At 46.1% G+C, this 21,586-nt stretch overlaps 1 protein-coding gene across 1 annotated transcript in view; it reads right to left on the bottom strand.

The window, feature by feature from the left end:
* The window catches only part of BOC (BOC cell adhesion associated, oncogene regulated), a 39,093-nt gene that overhangs the window by 11,756 nt on the left and 5,751 nt on the right, over positions 1 to 21,586 (bottom strand). Inside the window, exons 3-7 of the mRNA XM_006864180.1 lie at positions 8,384 to 8,530; positions 6,464 to 6,607; positions 4,399 to 4,692; positions 3,869 to 4,141; positions 2,502 to 2,809 (exon numbers count right to left, since the gene is read on the bottom strand). Coding sequence (XP_006864242.1) covers positions 2,502 to 2,809; positions 3,869 to 4,141; positions 4,399 to 4,692; positions 6,464 to 6,607; positions 8,384 to 8,530 — 1,166 coding nt within the window. The remainder of the gene's footprint in view (positions 1 to 2,501; positions 2,810 to 3,868; positions 4,142 to 4,398; positions 4,693 to 6,463; positions 6,608 to 8,383; positions 8,531 to 21,586) is intronic.

Consider the following 21,586-nt stretch of genomic DNA (forward strand, 5'->3'; position numbering starts at 1 on the left):
CCGGCTTCACACACTTGAAAAAGTGAAAATTAGCCAAATGATTAGTCCCAGTCCCCAGCAAGAGAATGGGGATGGAAAAACACCAAACAAACGCTGACTTCTGATTTCAAAATCCTTTCTTGTGAGATGGTGTTTAGGACATGTTAGTCCTGCATGAAAGGAACTGCTTTCAAGACATAATTTCTGCCCTGGCAACATCCATCCACCAGCCCCAAGAGCCCCAGAGGCCAGAGTCTAATTGGAGCCAGACACAGCAGGGGCTTGGTCCTCTTGCTTCCTCCACCCCCAGCCCCAGCCCTGGGCCCAGTAATGAAAATACAGAATGGAAGGGTCATTAGTCACTGTCATAGGCACTGTGAGGGTGACTCGGCTGCAGCCAGCCACTTCCGGACCCCCACGCCTGGTTTTTGCCAGCCTGTCTCTTGGTGAGGCTATTTTGTGGCCACCTATTGGCCTGAAAAATATTATTTTTGCTATCACACTGATTCTTGTCTCCTGGGGCCAAGGGTATTTGGCCTGTCTTGATTTTTGTCTACAACTCTGTGATGGAGGTATCCAGTTACATGAGAGGTAAGGGTTAGTACCAGGCCTACCCATAACCTAGGCTGAACAATGCAACTTTTCATTAACTCATTCACCAATGGGCGAGGGGTAATGAAGAACTGTAAACTGTGCCCCTCGCTCCACCTGGACAAGCAACTGAGAGACAGGATGGGATGTTCTGCTTTAGGTGTGTCTCTAGGGACTTGTCTGGACCCAAGGGAGCATGTAAAAGAAAAGAACAAAAGAAGAAGGACCAGCAGGGTCCAAGGTAGGACAAACAGCTTCCTCACAGCCAAACTTTTCATCATGCAGGGGAGGGAGAGGGGAGAAAAGTGGATCAAGGTTTCTGACACATTCATCTATTTTCTACCAAGAATATTTTTTATATGACAATAATATAAATGCATGCTGAAATCCTATATTTTATAATACAGGTTATTATTTGGAGTCCTGGTGTGGCACCGAACTCCTAACCACAAGATTGGTGCTTCAAGCTCACCAGCCACTCTTTGGAAACCCTATACAGGATTGCTATCAGTTGGAACTGACTTGACAGCATTTAACAACAACAGCATTTTTTACTAAGTGAAAATTTTAAATCCATTTAAGGACAGTGATTTCCAACTGAAAGATTGACCGTTCAAATCCACCCAGAGGCACCTCATAAGACAGGTCTGACACTCTGCTCATGAAAAAGCAGCTACTGAAGACACTCTGGAGCACACTTCTACTTGAAGGCAACTGCTTACTGGCTAATGGCTTTAGGAAGACTCAATGTTTTTTAGCACATTTTCTTATAGCATAGTGGTTATGAATTGGGCTGCGAACTGCAAGGTAATCAGTTTGAAACTACCAACTGCTCCGCGGGAGAAAGATGAGGCGTTCTGCTCCCATAAAGATTTACAGCCTCAGAAACCCTGTTCAGGGTTGCTATGGGTCGGCACATAACAACAACAACAATCCTCTGTGGAGTAACAGCCAAGCCTCCAGGGAGGGCAGCCAAGTGGCCTCCCCATCCTGGTATCCAAGAGGATGGGGATGGACCAGCACTGTTCATGCATCCGGAATCAGCCAAAGAAGCCCTCCTTGACAGCACCCAGAACATTCACCTGGACAGAGCTCCTTCTGTCAGAGAAATAGCTGAGAGCTAAACAACACAGTGTGCTTTCAGCTCAAATGCCTACTTGTCAACCCCGAACCATGATGAAGTCTGAGAACTGAGGGGGTATTTTACAACCATCAGAGAAAACACTTGTTCACAAATATCTGTCTGTGTTTTCCTGGCTTTGGAATGAGCTACCCATGCCAGAATTCCTGCAGGTATGTACCTACCAGAGTTTACTTTGGTTCAAAAGCAAAGCACAACAACAACATCAACAACAAATGACAGGAAAGAGGTGAGAATAAGCCATGGTTCACAGGGTTGTAGTTGTTAAGTGTGGTCGAGGTGGTTCCGACTCCTAGTGACCCTGTATTGGGTTTCCGAGGAGCAGCTGGTGGCTTTAAACTGCCAGCCTTGTGGTTAGGTTCACAGAGAGATGGCCCTAATTTCTCCTCTAGGACTAGGAGTTGATGTTACTAGCTCCTGGCAAAGAAATACAGAGAGCCCAGACCTGAAGGTACAAGGCTCTTGCATAGGTCTGTGTTTGGTGGTGACTCGGAATAAAGGTGTGGCAACTGACTTCAAAAATACCAAAGCCAGGAACAACTGAATGGAGCAGCTCTACTCTGCCACAAATGGGCTTGCCATGAGTTGCAACCAATTCGAGAGTACATTTTCTGTTTGGGTTATGGCCCCATATGTCCATCTCACAGCCAGGTTCCTGGGCAGCGTTAGGAATGACACTAGAGGAGGCGGGAGAGAGTTCATGATCAGTGGAGAGGCTCTGGCTCAGCATCACAGAGAGCAGGCTGTGCACGGCAGGTGGCAGCCCAGACCAGGGACCTTATTTACATACCTTTCGGTGTTTCACCACATAGTAGAGGATGGGCGCCCGGCCACCGCCCTCATGCCGAGGCCGCCACACTAGCTCATACGAGTCAGTTTTGGATGTCCGAGGTGAGCTCAGGATGATGGGGGCCTCAGCAGGAGCGACCTGGCCCTTGTCTCCCGGGCATGGTGGGGAAGCAGGTTGCACTGATGTTGAGGGCCCAGGGAGACCCGTGTGCCCCCTCAGCATCTGGTCAGGGCTGCCGGCTCTGGAAAGTGGCACGGCAGGTGTGGCCATTTCTGCCTTAGCATCTCGCCACGGTTTTAGGGTTGTGCCTGGAGGACCAAGCAGGAGAGAGAAGAGAAGGGATAGGCATATTAGTCACTGTTGTTAGTTTATCTACTGAGAGAGAAAACTAGGAAAGAAATGTGAAAGAAGGGGCAGAAGGAATCCCTCATGCTTAGGATCTGGGGTGACCATCACCTACTAGGGACATAGCCAGGCTTGGTGGGAAGCGATGCTGATGCCCTGAAGCTCTGAGGTGATGGACAAGCTTCTCTGAGACACACCTCTTTTCCTGAGTCTAGTTTGTGCCTGAGGTACAGGACCCCTACACGTCATTAATTCTTACATCCAGGTTGGATATGGGAACATGCTGTTTCTCTGTGGGGTTTTAACAACATGATACAATGTGGGCCTTTCCCTCTGCTACTGAAGAAATGTGGACAAGCAAGCTGGGATGGCAGCTGCAGCTCTCCTCTCTCAGAAATCCCCACAAACTCCACCAACACCTGTCTCTCCTCTACCCAACCTTCTACACAACAGGATGTTGGCACCTGATGGTGAGTCAGTATTTTATTAGTCATTGTATTTTTCTCCAGTTGCTTTCTTGGTAGGTCCTGCCTCCTTGATACGAAGCCTCTCGAGTGTCTACGCCTTGTCACATTTCTCTGCATCCCCCACGTTACTTTGTTGAGAACACAGTAGCTGTGCACTTACTATAGGTACCAACTGAAATGAATCAAGCTGAGAACGACAGACTTGCTTTGTTTCAGAGTAGTTGCCAAATTGGGTTCCATGGAATCCAAGGGAACCACAGATTCTGCAAACTAATTTTTTGAAAATTTAAAATATATGTGCTTGCTTCAGCAGCACATATACTAAAATTGGAATGATCCAGAGAAGATTAGCATGCCCCTGTGCAAGGACGACACAAAAATTCTTAAAAACACTCCCTACTTTTCAAAATGTTCTGTTAAATATGTATGTATATATATACACACACACAGTAATTGAATCATGAGCAAATTTTTCTAAGTTACTTCTGACTTACGCAAAAGTTAATATAAACTCGAACTACTTTTATTTCCTTTACTTATTGGGGCTGTACTCACCTGGCCTGGCGGTCCTCAGCTGGACCACAGCGTGGGCACTCCCAACCTCATTCTCGGCCATGCACTGGTAGACACCTTCGTCCTCGGGCCCCACACTGACCACGCGGAGGGCTCTGCGGGACAGGCGGAGGCGATGGCTGGGGGTGAGGGGTATGGCATTCCTTAGCCACAGCACAGAGGGTGGAGGGTTCCCGCGAACCTCACAACTGAGTTTGGCACTCTGGCCCCATGGGATGAGCAGCTGGGACAGCTCCATGGTGACCTCGGGAGGTTCTGTAGGAAACCAAAGTGGAGTGAGAAGGATGGCTCTTCCCTTCCTCAGTTGTCAGGGGAGCAACCTTCTTTCCTGGCTGCTGGTATCCATCCCTCAGGGGAAGGGGTAGAGGGAAAGAAAGATGTTAGAGTCCTGGCAGGGAAGGGAATGAAGATGTTGCCAGGACCCGGTGGTACACAACTGTGATTTTCCATGAACTTCCTGAGCCTCAGAGAGAAGGTTGGGGAGAAGGAGAAGGCCAGCAAGAGGCACTCACCAAACACCTGGACGTTGTAGAGGATGACTGCTGCCCCAGGCTCCCCAACCCCATTGTCGGCCATACAGCGGTAGGTCCCTGAGTCCTCTTCACTGGTGGTGTCAATGAGGAGGTTGCTCAGCAGGAAGCGTGTTTTGTTGTAGCCAGCTACACTGGACCCGTCCTTGGCCCAAGTGACCTGCGGGGGTGGGATCCCACTGGCCACACACTCCAGGATGAGACTCTGCCCCTTGGTGACAATGATGGTCTGGGCCTCCGGGGGATAAATGATGCGGGCAGCCTCTGCGGTGGAGCCTGGAGCGGTATAGAAGGTAGAGTCTGTGGGACCCAAACTTCATGCAAAGGGTGCCCTCCTGCCCTTTTGTGTGTGTGTGTGTGTGTGTGTGTGTGTGTGAGGTAGCCCCATCTATGTAAAGTGGACATGTCCCTCAATTCCCCTGAACCTTGGTTTCCTTATCTGAAAAAAGGAATTCTGAGTCCTGTTCTAAGTGATAAATGGGAAAATACCACAGTAGAGTATCATCACTGGAGTGCCTGACTGTTAACTGAAAGACCGGTAGTTCAAACCCACCTGTGGGCCCATAGAAGAAAAGATCTGGCAGTCTGCTTAATAAAAATTAATAACAAAACAAAACAAAATCCCAAACCCATTGGCATCCAGTTGATTTCAACTCACAGCAATCCAGTAGAACAGAATCAAACTGCTCCATACAGTTTCTAAGGCTATAAAGCTTTATGGAAGCAGAAGGCCACGTCTTTATCCTGAGGAATGGCTGGTGTGCTCAAGGTGCTGACGTTTCAGTTACCAGTAAGGCACTTAACTACTGCAGCTCTCTCCATAAAAAAAATTAAAGTCTAAGAAATTCCATGGGCAGTTCCGTTTTCTCCTACAGGGTCACGATGAGTCAGCATCAACTTGATGACCCCCACTAACAACAACAGCGTGTCATCCACACTTGAAGTAAATACATTTAACTTGGTGTGTTTGCAAAGAGGGAACGATGAAGAATGTGGGAAGACAAAGAGAAACAATTTAAATGGTGCAGGTGATTTTTCCTGCATGCCTTCTGTAAGTGCATTCTGGGGCCCAGGTTAGGATATCAGATCCACAGGTCTGAGTTCCCAAGTGCCAACAACTCTACAAATGCATGCCAGCTACTTCATCAGGTGCTCAGTGGAAGAAGCAGAGGTGTTTATCCAGCACTGGGGGAGAAACTACATAGAACTCATTGAAAGGCATGTTCATTTCTGACACATGCTGTCCTTGGGACCTACAAGGAGCATGCTGGTTGTGTGAACTTGGCTTTATGTGCCAAGCTGGACATAAAGTTTTGAGTTTTATGAGACTTGGAACCTCAACAATTTGGGATGTCTTCTTTAAGAAAAAGAATACCAAATCACAAATAAAAAACTAGACATAGAGGGCCCGAGAAAGTAGCAAACCACTGAAATTTTGCATCATTAGCTTCATGGTGAATTCACCTAACTTTCAAATGTAACACTCCACTGACTATGCCAAGAGCCGGAGTAAATGCTCAGGAATAGTGGTTTCCCTATTAATGGGGAGGTGCAGCCATCATGAGTGTTCCTGTGAGGGAGGGATTGGGCTGCTGTGGGCCCAGCCCCATCTCATTTAGGGTAGAGCAGGGAGCCTGAGGCCTTGCCTCCATGTACAAACACACCCTCATCTTAACTCTGCATATGCTGCATAGTTAGTGGAGTGTCAGACTTCGCCACACCAGTACACAAATTCTATTTTGCACAAACTTTTTGAAGCCCCTTGTATACAATGAAGGAAATCTCTAACAGCAGGCAAGGGATGACTCCCACAGTGCTGATGTAACCAGTAAGCACAGCCACCCACTACAGCCAGACCAGGAGCTGTGAGAAGTGGCACTGGGCCAGCCAGAGGAGCAAACCCTTGGACTCTGGTTCCAGATGCCCCAGTGATCTGTGCCCAGGGTCACCCCCTACCCCTGGGAAAGAGAGCTGGTGCTTTGACTGAGGCCCCCCTGCCCAACCATCAACAGGGCCCCTCCACCAGGAGTGAGGTCCTGGCCCTTACGGCGCACTCGCAGCCTGTCGCTGGAGCCAGAGGTTTTCACTTCCTGGGTCACCGGGTTGTAGGCTGCGCACTTGTACATGCCCTCATCCTCCTGGCTGGCATTCACAATCTGGAGGTTCCCCGATGGCATGATCAGGTAGTTATCTGTGGAAAGCGCATGGTGAAGGTGAGTAATACGGAGATTAATTTGGGCCCAGAATATTGCACTCAGCACCACCTTCTTAGTGTTATCCACAAAGGCAAGGGATCAGGGAACAGGAAGGGCTGCAGCCAGGAGCTGACATACACCTTAGTCTCAACAAGCCCAACCTAGAATGATTCTTCCTCATTAAGATTTTGCTGTGAATGAGGCTGATGAGCCAGGGAGAGGAACCCCAGGGAGAGGAACTAACTAACACACCAGCTAACAAACTGGGTGACTAACCCCCTGAGTTAGTAAACAGGTCTGTAGAAGAGAAGTTTATACTTTCAAGAAAGCAGGGTTCAGGTGAAAAAGATGCAGGATTTGGGGTCAGCCAGACCTGGGCTCAAGCTCTGGACCTGCCAGGTACTCATTGTATGATGCTGGGTAAGTTAATGAACCTCTCTGACCCTGCTTTCTTGTTTGTGAAATGGAATGATGCATTCTATTGTAGGGCTTGAGGGGACCCTGCTACACATTTAGGCGATGAGATGGCAATTCTTGTAAGCCACCAGGAAGGAGGGACCTGGCTTCGACCTGCTTCTCAGTCTCTGAGCCATCCTCACTACTGGATCTGTCACTGGACAGGAATATTCTAACCTCAAATCACTGCTCTCTTTACGACATCCAATGTACCCCCCTGCTCCCCTGATGCACTGCTGGTCTGTGGGACTTTGTCTTCTTTTTCTTGAGGGACACTATAGCTGGGAGGTCCTAGGTATGATCAGGCCTGTGAAACAGGAGGCAGAGTCTCAGCCTCTGGACACCAGCATTCAGCTTCCTGCCAGGCAAAGCACTTCCTGTCAGTTTGGTAGCTGACCTGAGAACCATGTCATCCTAGACAGTCCAGTGTCTGCCTGCCGCTGGGTGTCCCCACGTGTGCTCTATTTGGACAAGGGCCGCATCAAGCAGGGATAGCCCTAGACCCTTGTGGGGCACTAATGTTCCTCTCTACTCAGTTTCTTGTTATTTCTGAGGAGAAGGTTAGGGTTTTTACCTTTTTTTAAAAGTCATTTTCTTTATTTTCCAAATTTTCTATAATGAATATATATTCTTTTCAGAACTAGAAACAGTTAGTGAAAATATTTTAAAATTTATAAAACTATCTTAACAGGTATACATCTTGAGCTGTGGAGTCAAATAAATAGATTCTACTTGGCCCCAAACGCAGGTACAAGTGTGTAAAGAAGCTGACCCTTTCTGGAGGGGTAGTCTCCCCTGAACCCCAGTACCGTGTAAACCAAAGCCTGGCCCACTCTGGCCCGGCTGCTGTGTCCACTGCGGGCTGGGCAGGGAGGGCCAGGTGCTGTGTTAGCTGCGATGACTGTTATTAGGAAAATGGAGAAAATGACAAAACTAAGTTCTGCTGAAAAGACTGCTCCGCTGTGTGAGGAACAGTTTCACGGGGCATCCTGAAGCTCTGGGAATGGCTAGGTTGGCCAGGAAGTCTTCTGTATGTGGTTGTGGGAGTGAGTATGCAGGGAAGAAACTGGAACTAGGTGCTGAGCACCCTGATCAAATGGCAGCAGTTTGGTAACACCTTCCAGGGTTCTCAAAGGGTGACATAATGGGGCAGAGGGCCTCCACAGTGGAAGCCAACTCCCTTAGCCATCTATAGAGCTAAACATCAAGAAGGAAGTAGTGTGAGGAATGGCGCTATCGGCGTGTTTAGGGGGCTTTGGTGGTAGCAGCTTTGTTGGGCTTCCCTCCTGACTTGGGGCCCTGCCCTGTTCACTCACCTCGAGAGGCCTCCAGCCACTCCTGTTTGACACTGTATCGGACCTGGGCCTTCGGATGGCTCTCTGGGAGGTGGCAGGCAATGACTGCTGTGTTCCCTTCATCTACTTCAATCACATGCTGCACGTCCAGCTTGAAGTCCTGGAGGTCTGTGGAGACAAGGGGAGCTGCTGGCTGAGCCTTCATTTCATGGTGGAGAGTCAGTGCCATGGGATCTTTATGTCACATAAACAGGTCACATAAACAACTACAGAAGTTAACACACTGGAAATTGTCAAGGACGGGTGGTCTCCATAGGAGCTTACAGAATAGAATGTGCATGGTGGCATGGGCTGAGCACTGCCCGGGGCTGGAGTGAGTAGACTGGGGGAAAGAATGTCATCAGGAGGTGTCTCCGACATGGGCCTGCCCTTTTTGGTATGCTGAGACAGGATGGGGGCGAGCTGGCAGTGCTGGTCGGCCCTACTCAACCAGGCTGGGAGTGGGGTCACTACCAAAGCATCAACGTCCTGGCACAGCTGTGGAGACTTAGCTAAGACTTCTGGAGAAGGTTTGGAGGGAAGAGTGAAAGAGAATGCTGATGTCTTTTCTCCTATTCAATCAAGAACAACCCTCCCAAATCCTCCTCAGACATTCACAGCAGAAAGTACCAGGTCTGAGATTCCATCCAAGGCCACCATGGTTGTAACCAGAAGCTGACTCCTGTGAACAAGGAGTTTCGCTCAATGCCATGGACAACCTAGTGGATGGCCCAGGGATCTGTGGATGCTCTAAGGGTTTCTGAAGGCAAGGAAAGTTCTCTTGTCCAACAGGAATCACCCTGTGTGGCTTAACGGCAGTGGAAAGTGGGGGAGCTTCCTGACAACGGGCTTTGGCTTCCACATAGTCTCTGGCAATATTGTCACTGGGTTTCCCTACTCAGCTTAGTGACGGGGAGCCTGGGATCTAAACTGGAAGAGGGTGGACATCCATCTGGAACCAGAGCAGAATATTTCCCAACAACCCAACAGTCCAAACAACAAAACTCTCTTTGTATGAGCCAAATCACTGATGTTGCTGAACAGAACAGGGACCATTTGTGCCAACAAAACCGCATTCCATATTAGGTTTTCAGGATCATGGCTGAATTTAAGAGAAGAATTAAAAACTAATGTGGAGTAAGATAAGAGAGATGAAAATGTTTATGTCTTATGATTTTTCTTCATAAAGTGACTTACAAAGCCCTGAAAGCATTCTCTCTGAATGATGACCACACCAAATTCTGCTCAGCTCCTGATACCATCAGAGCGAACAGCAGTTTCATGGCAGGTTTCCACTGGAGAGCCAGAGGAGGCAACAAGGACAGGCAGGAGTTAGGTTTCACACAGAAGACGAGAGAGAATTACCAACAACCAGCTACTGTCACCACAAGAGATTTTATTTCATGGAACTTTCCAGAAGCTCTCCATCAAGTCAAGTCAGGACAGGAAAACTTTTTGTTTTTCCTGAAAGGATCCTAGTTCCTTGGCTTATAATGCTGGATTGTGTATACGTGCCTCGTCCAGGGCCTGGCCCCAGCAGGCACTGAGTAAATGTCGAATGAATTAAATGAGTGAATATCTTGGAAGCAGGACCATTTCTGTTGCCTATGAACTCAAATGCCCTGGTTTAATATGGTCTACACAGTGAGATCAAAGACAAGGGTGTAACACAACAAATGTTCTGTGAACATTTTATCTAAGTATGGCCAATGGAAACTATTGTGAAAATAGAACGTTTCTTGAGAAGTTATGCTAAGGTTCCAGGAGACGGGTGAAGTTGTTCTAATAAACGTGGAGTAAGACATACATGCTGTTCACGGAGCTGTGTGGTAAAAATGATGACAGACTCCCCAATTGAATTCACTCTTTCTACTGGTCCATTGTCACTCAGGCTGACCAAGCAAGGAGCCTGGGTCAAAGTGAGACTTCTCGCATATGCCTGCCTTTTGCTGGGTATATATCTTGGGTTTTTAAATAGTCATTTCATCATTATTTAATTTTATGTATGTGATATTGGACCTTAACTAAATTACAAATTCCTGGTGGGCAACCCAAGAATTTTGCACCCAGGTCCCAAGCCCACTGTACAGTACTGAAAATGTAGCAATTCTCTCCAAATCCTTACTGAATGAAGGCTAGGCCCAAGGTCAGCTTCAGAGGTGTGCAACCTATGTAGTTCACAGAGCCTTGCTCTTGGAACACGCCTGGTTGAATGTTCTGCTGTCACCATCTTAAAATTCTTAATTCACTTTTTAACTAGGGGCACTGTCATTTGCATTTTGCACTGGGCCCCTTGAATTATGTAGCCAATTCTGGTTGAGTCTCTCAGCTAAGACAGCTCTGAGCTTTCTCTCAGAGAGGAGGGTTTGGACCAGGAAAGAAAGTTGATGGCCTGTGCTCCATGTGTTGTGGCTAAATCTTGGTAACTCTGCTTTTTCAAAAGCTACACACTTAAAACGAAGCAAAACACCCAAGTCCCTAATATTCCTTCAGGACCATGCTTGTCATGTCAAGAGGCTCCCCAAAGCACGTGGTGAGCAACTGAATCATCAGGGGTATCAGGAAAAGTCCTCATTCACCGAGAAGTACTCTCCTGCATGCTCTAATAAACCCAAAACTGCTCCACAAAGGGCTTCTTTGCTGCTGCTTCTTTACATCACTCTAAGGAAATTCGCCTCAGGCAAGAATAGACTTACTTAAACCTAGCAGATCTTTCTGCAAGAAAAGATGTAAGCCACTGAAATGGGTTTGGCACCAGAATGCCATCTCCATGTCAATGGCCCCAGGCTCCCACCCTACTGTTAATTAAGGGCTTATCTAGACCCTGCGCACTGTTCCACACCCCCACCACAACCTCCTCTGGCCCCTCTAAGCTCTTCTGCACTCTCTGACAACTGTTCTGTTCAAAACAGAAGGCTGTGTTATGGGGGAGGCACACGGTCATCCCAAAGCCCGATGGCCCTTCTGTTCTGATGCCAACATGTGCACAACAGCCCATGTGAGCAGGACCAAGGGAGCCCCAGCTGGGCATCCAGCTCCCCACAAGACTGGCAGGCGAGTCTTCCTGGCTTCAAAACAAGCAGCAGTTGGGTCTTTGGCTCTGTCCCTTCCATGTGCCTCCTAAGCTTAAGCCTTAGCTGTTACTTCACTAGACAAACACTCCCAATTTGGCTGTTGGAGCAAAGCTTGAATTTCCCTAAGGGATCAAAGGCAGAGTAATGAAGTGATGAATGAGCTGAAAATCGGAGCACCCCCCTTTCCAAGTGTTTTTGGGTCGGAAGGAGGCCAGGAAGGGCGGAGACTCCATGATCAATATCAGCCTAGGCAGCCATCAGACAGGCAGATGCAGAGGGGAGCGCTAGTTGGCCACATATGAAGGGAACCAGTCTGTTCCCAGGCCCCTTTGTCTGCAAAGCCAGTTTCCTGGCTGCATCCTTGGACAGCTCAGCTGGCTTTACTGGGATGAGGTTATCAGGCTTCCCTGCAGAACCACGGATCAAGTTTCATAGGGAAACGGTTTGACAGGACACCTGTCCTTACTGTTGGCTAGCGTGTTTGAGAAATCCATTAGAGGAATGTTTTTGCAACTTTAATCCTCTTACCTTCCCTCACACCCCTCCTTTGCACCCTGTCTTGGTACATTCTTCCAGCTACTTTATTAACTTGTCCACATTAATCAAATGCCAATAGGCCAACTCTTACTGTTTCTCCACTCTCCACATATCAGGAGTCCTGGTCTTGGGGGCCATATCTGAGCTTACTGACCTTCTTTTCTTGTCACAGAACTTAGTGCTTTCTGAGAAGACCCCAAATGTTTTCGATGACATATAGAACCCTGCCCGTCTAGGGAGTCAATTTCTTAAGGGAAGATGTATGAGGGGTCTTCGAAAAGTTCACAGAAAAATTCCATTATGTTTCATTCCATTTTTCCACAGACTTCTCGAATCCCCTGGTATATTCTAATATATTACTTTTAGGGAAGCCCTGGGGATACAAATTACAGAGATCTGTTCATATACAAAGCATGTGATGTGTTCTGTGTTTCTTGTTCAGGTACACAGCCTCTTTCCACAGTAACGATGGAGATGAATAAAAGACTCTTAGAAGCATAAGGAAGATGCTGTCACCAGGATCTTATGCAAAACTACATCTGGACAAATTTTATTTCAAGCCCTATTTTACACTTCTTTCACCTCACCCTGTAATATTAAGCCTTTCTTTACTCATAAAGGTTCAGCAGAACGATGCCTCAACTTCTTTTATAGCCTTCCTTTACTCACAATGGTTCAGTAGATGCATCAAATCACAATCCTTTCTGTACACTTGTATATTTTCAGAACATGGGACCAGGCGGTGTAGTGGGTTACATACATGTTGGCCTGCTAGCTGCATGGTTCGTATCCACAGAAGAAAGATGAGGCTTTCTGTTCTGTAGAGATCTGCAGCCTCTGAAACATCTTTGAGTTGGAACCAACTCAATGGCACACAACAACAACATCCACCTGAATTTCTAGAAACTGAGAAACTGTATACTTCCAGTTACAGGGTTTAAGCTACAGTTGTGTCCCTGCAAATTATACACTGTGTGTTCCATAAACCTAATCATCACTGCCAAGGGGTCTCTTCTTTTCCCCGAGTCCTCCTTTAGGCTGCAAATCACAGCTCAATTCTGTTAAAGTAAGAAGTTGGGTAAGATGGAACCTTCGATGTATCCCCAGGAAGATAGATCTCTCTCTCCAGGAAGGAGCTCAGTTGGACACTGAAAAGGAGTTTAGTATGTTTTGTTTCACCATTATAAAATAATAATAATTTCAAGGAGTCTTGGTGTGGTTCTCTAGGATCAGCCAGCACTGGACTGCTAACCTCAAGGTTGGTGGTTCAACCACACTAGTAGCTCCTCAGAAACCCTATACAGGGTCACTATGAGGCAAAACCAACTTGACTACACTTAACAACAGCAAGATAATTTAAAAATAAACTTAAAAAAAAAAAAAAGTTTGGCCTTCTACTCATCCAGACACTTCTCACGCACAGCCCTGCCCTTCTTCCTGCCTGTTCTCAGGGATCACGGGACAAGCCCGCACTCATCTGCTGAGGTTTGGATGGGCTCCACCAGATGGTGGAGGCATCATTCTGGGCTGACTTGGCAGTGCTACGGGGACAGCTCAGCAGCCTCGCGGCCATAGCAGGTTCCTAGACTGGCTGATAATTCTGCTCTTCAATTCTTCTGGTCTCCAAGCCTCAACTTGTCCCTGTGGTAGCTTGCTGGGTCTATGGCTGAAACTATAAAGCACAGAAAACTATTTCCCTAATGGCTTATGACTCTGTGGCATCTTGGCCCTATGGGCCTTCCCTGTATCTCTGCCCCTTCTTGAAAGATGGCAAAGTTGCAGGGGAAGTTAATAATAACCTTCAACAGCAGCAGTTTGGTCTCACTGCTGTATTGTCAGACTTGGATTTAGAAACCGAGGAAGGAAGGATATTGGCACTGTCTCTTGCTGTGTGGTCTCTGGCAATGCAGGGGCTCCTCTGTGCTCCCATCTGCTTCACTGATGAACGGAGAATCCCAACACTATTCTCCACCTCTAAGTCACCTGAGGAACCAAGGCCTGGCATGATCCCGAGGCTAGTCCTCCGAAATAAAGTGTTCTGCAAATGAAAAACCTCAGCGATCATCTGCTAAGGATGTGGGGGAACTACAGAAGGAGAGAAGAGGCTGGAGGCCGATGATGGTGCTTTCATGAGGTCAGAATGCCTGGCGCCTGGTGAGTGGACAATGTTTACAGTAGAGTGGGCAAGCATCTCTGAAGCCACACATGTTGGGTAGTGACTAAGTCTGTAGATGTGAAACACAGACCACTGAAGCCAACTCTACTGAATCCCACAAGGCTGGGCTAACCCAGCACACACTGGAGTCAGCATTCAGCACAACACCATCCCTCCAAGCATGCATCCAGCCAGCCAGACACTGCAGAAAGTTGCCTATGACAGCAGACACAGCAGAAGACCCAAAGAAGACATAGTCCCTAAGTGCAGGTAGTTTTTATTCTAATAGATAAGACAGAAAAAGACAACACTCAAGGCAGGATATGATGATTCTCAAGACTGATGTCTTTAAGCATGGTCTCTATCCCCTCCACCAGCATTCCTGCCTGTCAGATCTCTGGGATCTACAGAGAAATTTAGAAACTGTGATTGGCAAAGTGAGATCTGTTTCTCTCTTTATAGGCCGGGAGAGTGGATAAATACATTTGTTCTCTATGGGATTTTGTTTCCTGGCCGTCCAATTACAACAATAATTTTGGCTCCAAAGTTGTCTCCTGACAGCCGGGGAAACATGACATGAAATTTCTCAAACACACTTGATGAAAGCAAGGCATGCTCTCTCTCATTTAAATGAAAAGTTTCCATGGAAGGGAAAACAAAAAACAAAAAATCACCTTTGCAGATGCCAAATACATCAGTTGTTCAATCCTTTTTTTTTTTTTCTTTTTCTCTTTGAATTGAGGTAAGCATTGCCCCCAGATTTGAACAATGGGAGAAAACTGAGAATGGGGAAGAGATTAAAGTGGCAGGATAATAAGGGCAGAACATCAAAGTCAAGAAGGGAGGGATAAAGCTGGGAGTCAGCAGAAGGGGATAGAGACATTTAGGGAGGAGTGTGAGAGGAAGAAGGAGAGAGCATAAAAAGAAACTATTTTGCAATGTCATTAAATGATTGGCAATAAATTGGTCTAATTCTTCAGGAATTTCTTGGCTCGAAGCAATTACTATATATTATATATATATATATATTAAAGACATAATGAGAGAATGAGAAATGTGATTAATCCTTGAAGACGAGTCAAGGAAGGAAGCCATGTCTCCACTGAGTCTGGCAGCCAGATGAACATGGAAGATGTCTGCAGACCATCTCATTTCTTTGAGTTCAGTTCTGCTCTGAGGTTGGGCTGGCTAGCAGAACTGGGGAGTTTCTTTTGGACTAGATGAAGGAATGAAATGGTTTGCAAAAATACACTGAAGAAAGAGAGAAGGAAAAAAAGGAATTACTTGCCAGCAACCCACATCACACATATTTCTCTGATCAACCGAACATAAACTATAAACTTCACTTTGGGAAAATTAATGTGAGCCCTGGTGGTCCGGACTCATCAGAGCCAGAGCTGGATCCTGGCAAAGCCGTCAGTAGGGCTGGCGGGCTGTACAGGAAGAGAGGGAGGAGAGAGAGGGAGGCTGAAGGACTCCAAGGGAGAATGGAGACCCCTTCGGCGTGGCCCCTGTAAACAGAATTCCAGATGGAAGAGGCGGGGACAGAGTCGCAAGGAAGTGAATCCACCCATGATGGTTCCCACATTTTCCACCCTAACACCTGGGCAACTGCACACTCATAGTGGTGGCTTCTGACCCCACCCACCCACTGTCTCTGAGGGTGTCCCATGCAGTGTCAGGTGGAACCCGGTCACATTCACTAGTATGCTCCTCCAAAGACCCTCAAAATCTCTTTAACAGCCCCTTATGCTTCTGACAGCCATCATTTTTCCTAAATTGAATTTTTCTTGAATCTATTTGCATCTTCAATCTGTTTGTATCCTGAGTCCTTGCTTTGTCCTTTCTTATCTACTTCCTTGAAACATCTACTACACTAAAATTTGGTGAAGAAGCCTTTGTTCACCTTCTGCATACCCCTCTAGATCTTCCAGATTTAAAAAAATGTCTGCTTTGGGAGCCTTCCTCTTGTAGACAGCCATTGTGGGCCTACTGTGCTGGATGCTGTTTATCACACTGTGGACACAAGGATGGAGGAGACAGCTGCCACCCTCCAGGCAAAGAGACCATGCCAGGAGAGGGCTAGAGAAGTAAACTCATGATGCTAAGGAAGCAAGAAGAGGAGAGCCCACACCAGATTTGGGGAGACACCTGATAACAAGTAGATAATTGCATCTTGAAAACTGAGAAGAAATTATTTAATTCAAGGGATGTAGCAACTATCTGGGAAAAGAAAAGTAGGTGAAGGGAAGGAAAGGGTGGGTAGGGTGGGGAAGGGAAAGAAAAAGGTTGTAGGCAGATGGATCACTATCCCAAAAGCATGAGGAAGTACAATCTGAGCTGAGGAAATGGCAGAGTTCTCAAAGGCTACGGAAATTGATGGGAGGTGGGTTGAGAGATCATGCTATAGTTAAAGCATCATGCTATAGTTTTGGAGTTTCTTGATGTGGCCCCAGGAGCCATTAAATGTTTGTAAGTGGAAGAGAACCAGAATCCTGAAAAACTAAGCATAATTCTCCCCATAGGGGAAAAAATGGGTCATTTCTTTTTGCCTCAACAATTCTTTTTGTCTTTAGATTCCATTAAAAAACAAAACAAAACAAAAAACAACAACAGCAAGTAATAAGCCTTTATCTTAAATGTAAACACTCTGCCTCATTTGCAGAGAAGACTCACTATTCTGTAGAGGTCCCTGGCTTCTGTAGATTTCCAAAACTGTTGGATATCTAAAAGCAAGGTCAAAGTCGAAATCCCTAACTTTTACACACACACACACACACACACACACAAGGAGGAGACAAGGGACCCATTTTCTCTCATGGTTTTCCTTTTTCACCTTAAATGAACCATCTTGCATTGTGTTCCTTAAAGGATTCCAGTGGTTTCAAGTCAGCACATTAGTCCTTCCCTCCTTTTCACATGTAAAGGACTCCTCAAAGTCCACAGTTCATACACGCTTAACATACTATGTGGCCTTTCTTCTTTGCTTAGAAAAAGCACTTAGGTTTTCATTTAAGCATATAGCTTTATGTTTGTCATGAATGGGATGGATTGAGGAGTGGGGCAGTGCCAGGAGTAGGGGGAAAGGATGAGACAGGGATAGGAGTCATAAGTGTGTTCATGTTAGAAGATGCACCATAGATTCCAGGTCTTAATTTGGTACTTATGGGACACTGCTAAATATGGAATTAGTCCCCAAATGTTTGGAGTAAATCGTGGCTACCAAGATACCCTAAGCAGAGCTGGTATCACTAGGTGTGTGTCGGGGTACTTGAGCCAGGCCTGATAGGATTAATATCATCAATGCCATTTGAAGATTTCATAGACTATCGGGAAAATTCTTGTCAGGTGTGAATTTTTGCCCATTCCACTTTTATACTGGAATCCAGTAGAAAATAGAAAGGATTAATAAAACCATAGGAGTCTACTGAGTGGTGCAAATGGTTAAGCACTGTATATTAACTGAAAGTTTAGGGTTTGAACCTACCCAGAGATACATCAGAAGAAATGCCTGGCAATCGGCTTCTGAAAGGCCACAACCACGAAAACCCTATGAAGTAGCATAATTCTACTCTGAAACACACGAGGACACCATGAATGGGAATCAATTCAACAGCAGATAGTAATGAGACTTTGGCGTAAACCTATACGAAGCATTTCTTATTCGTTTCTGCATTTAGATATTCAAGCTGCTCCTTTTGTATTTAAGCTATCTTTCAATGATTTTCTTGACCAAATAGGGAAGCAAAATGTGCATAATTTATTGTGTGAAATTTATTAAAACCTTTGGAGCCCAAGCAGGTTGGCCCCTCCCAGTAATATACCCCATGTGGGTCTCTCTCCCAGCAGAGGCTGACTCACAGGCTCCCTGTCCTATGTGTTCAGCCCCAGATTTCAGCTGCAGATTCCCTTCCTCTCTTGGGACAGCTCAGGAAGCCACCTGTGTTTTCTCTCCTCCCCCAACTCTTCTTCCCAACCTCACCCCTTCACCCCTCAAAGCAAAGGGCTTGCACAAGATCCCTTGAAAAGCCCCACACACAAATGTTTTTTCAATATGAACTGATGGTTCCTTCTTGTTTGGTCAGTGCCTCACTGGCGGACTGAACCAGACTGTGGGGAGGGACATAGTGTCTGAAAAAACACTCTTGGTTTCTATTTGTAATTAGAAAATGTATATTCCCAAGGGGAAAAGAGGTAAGAAACAGTGAGAACTGAGAGAAGAAGGGAAAGGAATACTTCAGCAAGAGTGAGAGAATTTCCTGGTGGCTCGATTTAGAATTCAAGGAGCTCTGGTAGTGTCGGGCTGCTAATCTCAAGGTCAGCAGTTTGAAACTACCAACAGTTCTGCAGGAGAAACACTGAGGCTTTATGCTCCCATAAAGACCTACAGCCTTGGAAACCCTATGCAGGGTCACTATGAGGCGAAACTGACTCCATGGCACACCACCACTGCATTCAGAAATTGCCTAAATCCACCATGGAAGTAACAGACCTCTGAACCAACTCAAAGGTGCACAGGACACCGAAGTACATAATGTGAATGCTTAACTCATCTCATGAAGGCCTATATATATGAGGAATCAAAAGAATTAAGAGATAAAGGATAGCACACACATATTCTTTATGTCTTAACTCCTAAGTCTTCTTCAAGTCTCTGAAATGGAAATGAATCATTGCTGCTCTCTGAGCTCCAGCTAAAACAGCTTTGCATCTCTACCAGACAATTTATTGGTCTGCTTTGCTTTTATGGCTAGTGTGTTACTTCTGTCCACCTGCTCCATTAGACTGAGAGATCAACCACGCCAGGGACCAGGTTTTATTGGTCTTGTTGGGAATTCTAAACAACTCCCCGATTCCCAAGGCACCAGCTCCGTAATGTTCAAATATAGAACACAGAGCTGGAGAATGGGTGGTTTGCTGTTACCCATGTGGAACTTATGAACCTTGGTTTGATCTTATTTAATAGAGTCTTTAGGACTATAACACACAGTGATTTGGGGAAGATCACTGTACTGATTGCTGGAGATGAAGGATAAATTATTTCTATTCATCTACTAAACTTATTTATTACATATTTCTTCTCATGTTCTCTTCATCTATCCATTCTAAAAAGATTTGAGGTGGCTTGTCACAGTCAGGTCTATAAAATATAAACCTTTAAAGCAAACAACCAAGACCTGGAGAGATCTACATTAAAACGAAAGCTCAAGATTAAGGGGGAATTAGAATTCAGAAATGAAGGCCCTGATAAGGTTATCAAATGTGAACTGTGTTGTTGGTCTGTCTTTGAAGATGCCTGAGGCTACAGCAATCCCTATGCAAAGATAGAGGGCCAATAGAGTTGTTCTTTCACCCAGGGAGGGACCAGGACAACAGAATCACAGTGTCTGGTTCTTCATTGGTAATAACTTCATCCAAGGCTTAAAGTAAAACATCCAGAGGACTAAAAGGAGTGTATGGCTTCTGGAAAGGTCAGGGAAGAACAACTACACTAGCAATGTGGAAACATTGAAGTCTAAAGAGACCACTAATGAGTCTTGGAGCTGGATTTAAGGCAGATTCTAGTTTTAATTGCCAAAGAGATATATTCTTAAACTATACAAGTCAGATGGTGTATTTGAGGTGATGGCAGGGGTTAAAGGAAACTAGCAATACTTTAAGGCAGAAAGATCTACAGCATTCCTTAATTGCCCATTCTAGTTCAGGGTCAGTGCCCAAAAGACCTTAATGAAGTGCCTAATGGGAATCCTGGGTAGGGAAAGCTGAATACAAGGAGATATGGCTTCACCATGCTGAGGACCAGGGTCAGACCAGCCTGAGCCACAACTGGATGTATGTCTGGATAGGAGAATAGGCAGCCGTGAACCAACAGAAGTAAAAGTGGGTAGCTCTGTGGGCTACACTGACAACACGCAATGTACTGACACCACAGTCTACTCTTAAGGTAGCTGTAAACATGGGAATCTGGGCTGGAGAACATAGATAATGTCATTCTAACATTTCCTAAAAGTCATAGAGTCATGAAGACAATTTCCCAAGGAAACTCCATCCTTCCCTGTGAGTGGTCACCAGTGTCAACTGCTGCCTCACCTATGACCTCTGGAGCCAGGGGAGACGATATGGTGTTGTGAATTATTTAATAGGTCTCTTCTAGCCTTAGTCTTTACAACTCCCACCCAACTGATGAGTCTGAGTAAGAGAGAGAAGGCGGGAGAAGTTACTGATAGGATGATATGATTCCACAATGGATGTTAGAAGAGTTTAATGTAACTGTAAAAACTTAAAACTCTATCCTGAGTATAAAATGAACCATCTCAGAAGCCGAAGCAGGAGCTTACTACCATCAAAGAAGAGCCAGGATATGAGTGTATCCTTTGGGCCCCCAGACCCAGGGATAGAGAGCAGTGACACCGGAGGAATACCAGAGAGCAACAGTAGCAGAATCAAGAATCAGAGCATGAGACAGAGACAGAGCCAAGCCCACAGAGCAAGTAAGGCTGAATGTGGCCCTGGGTAGAAAACTTGTTTGTAGAGTGGGGTGCACCTCCAGGTACTTAGCTAGGCTTGCTGACCAATGGAGCTAGAGCCAAGGCTTCAGGCTGAGGCTTAGAGTGGAGCAGTGTGCCCTATGGGAACTTATCAGCAGCTGGCTGGAACAGCTGTGCCTTGAGCATTTGGGGCTCCGAATTGTAACCTGTTAACTTCCATAAGAAACTCCATAACTGTGAGAATGGTGTCTGAGTCCTGTGTGGCTACTGCAAAGGATTACTGAACCCGAGTCCTGGTGTGGCACTGTGGGCTAATGCGCTGGACTGCAAGGTCGGTGGTTCAAGCTCACCAGTCACACCTTGTAAACTCTATATAGGCTGTCTATGAGGCGGAACCGAAGGCAATTAACAACAACAAAGGAGTAGTGAGGGTTGTGAAAGGAATGGTCACTGCCTCATACTTAAGGTGCATGCCTTGTCTTAGTGCTCAATGGCCTCATGAAGAAGTCATGGTCCTTTTGCTCACACACCTGCAACTTGACATTCACATTAGCTTGACATTTTCTACCCAGCTACCACCTATTTTTATTTTCAACTACTATTAGGGCCTATGGCGCTCAGGTAGCTTACTGATTACAAGTTGGGCTGATAACCTCAAGATAGGCCAGAGTCACTGAGTCGGAACTGACTCTAAGGCACATAACCACCACCACACCACTAGGACCTAGGGATGTTGGGGGTAATTGGGAGAATTAAACAAGTGAATATTTTATATGTGTTTTTTTAAAGTTAAAAATAAAGAATTCCGTAGAAGTTTGAGTGGTAGATTGTTAGAGTTAAGGGTTAGAAAACAGCTTTCAAGTTGTATGCCAGCTCATTAATTAGTTGTGGCTACTTGCCTTCTGGAGTCCTGGTGTGGCGCTGTGTGGGT

This window comes from Chrysochloris asiatica, unplaced genomic scaffold, assembly GCF_000296735.1.
Source record: "Chrysochloris asiatica unplaced genomic scaffold, ChrAsi1.0 scaffold00061, whole genome shotgun sequence".
In the NCBI taxonomy this organism is placed as follows: domain Eukaryota; kingdom Metazoa; phylum Chordata; class Mammalia; order Afrosoricida; family Chrysochloridae; genus Chrysochloris; species Chrysochloris asiatica.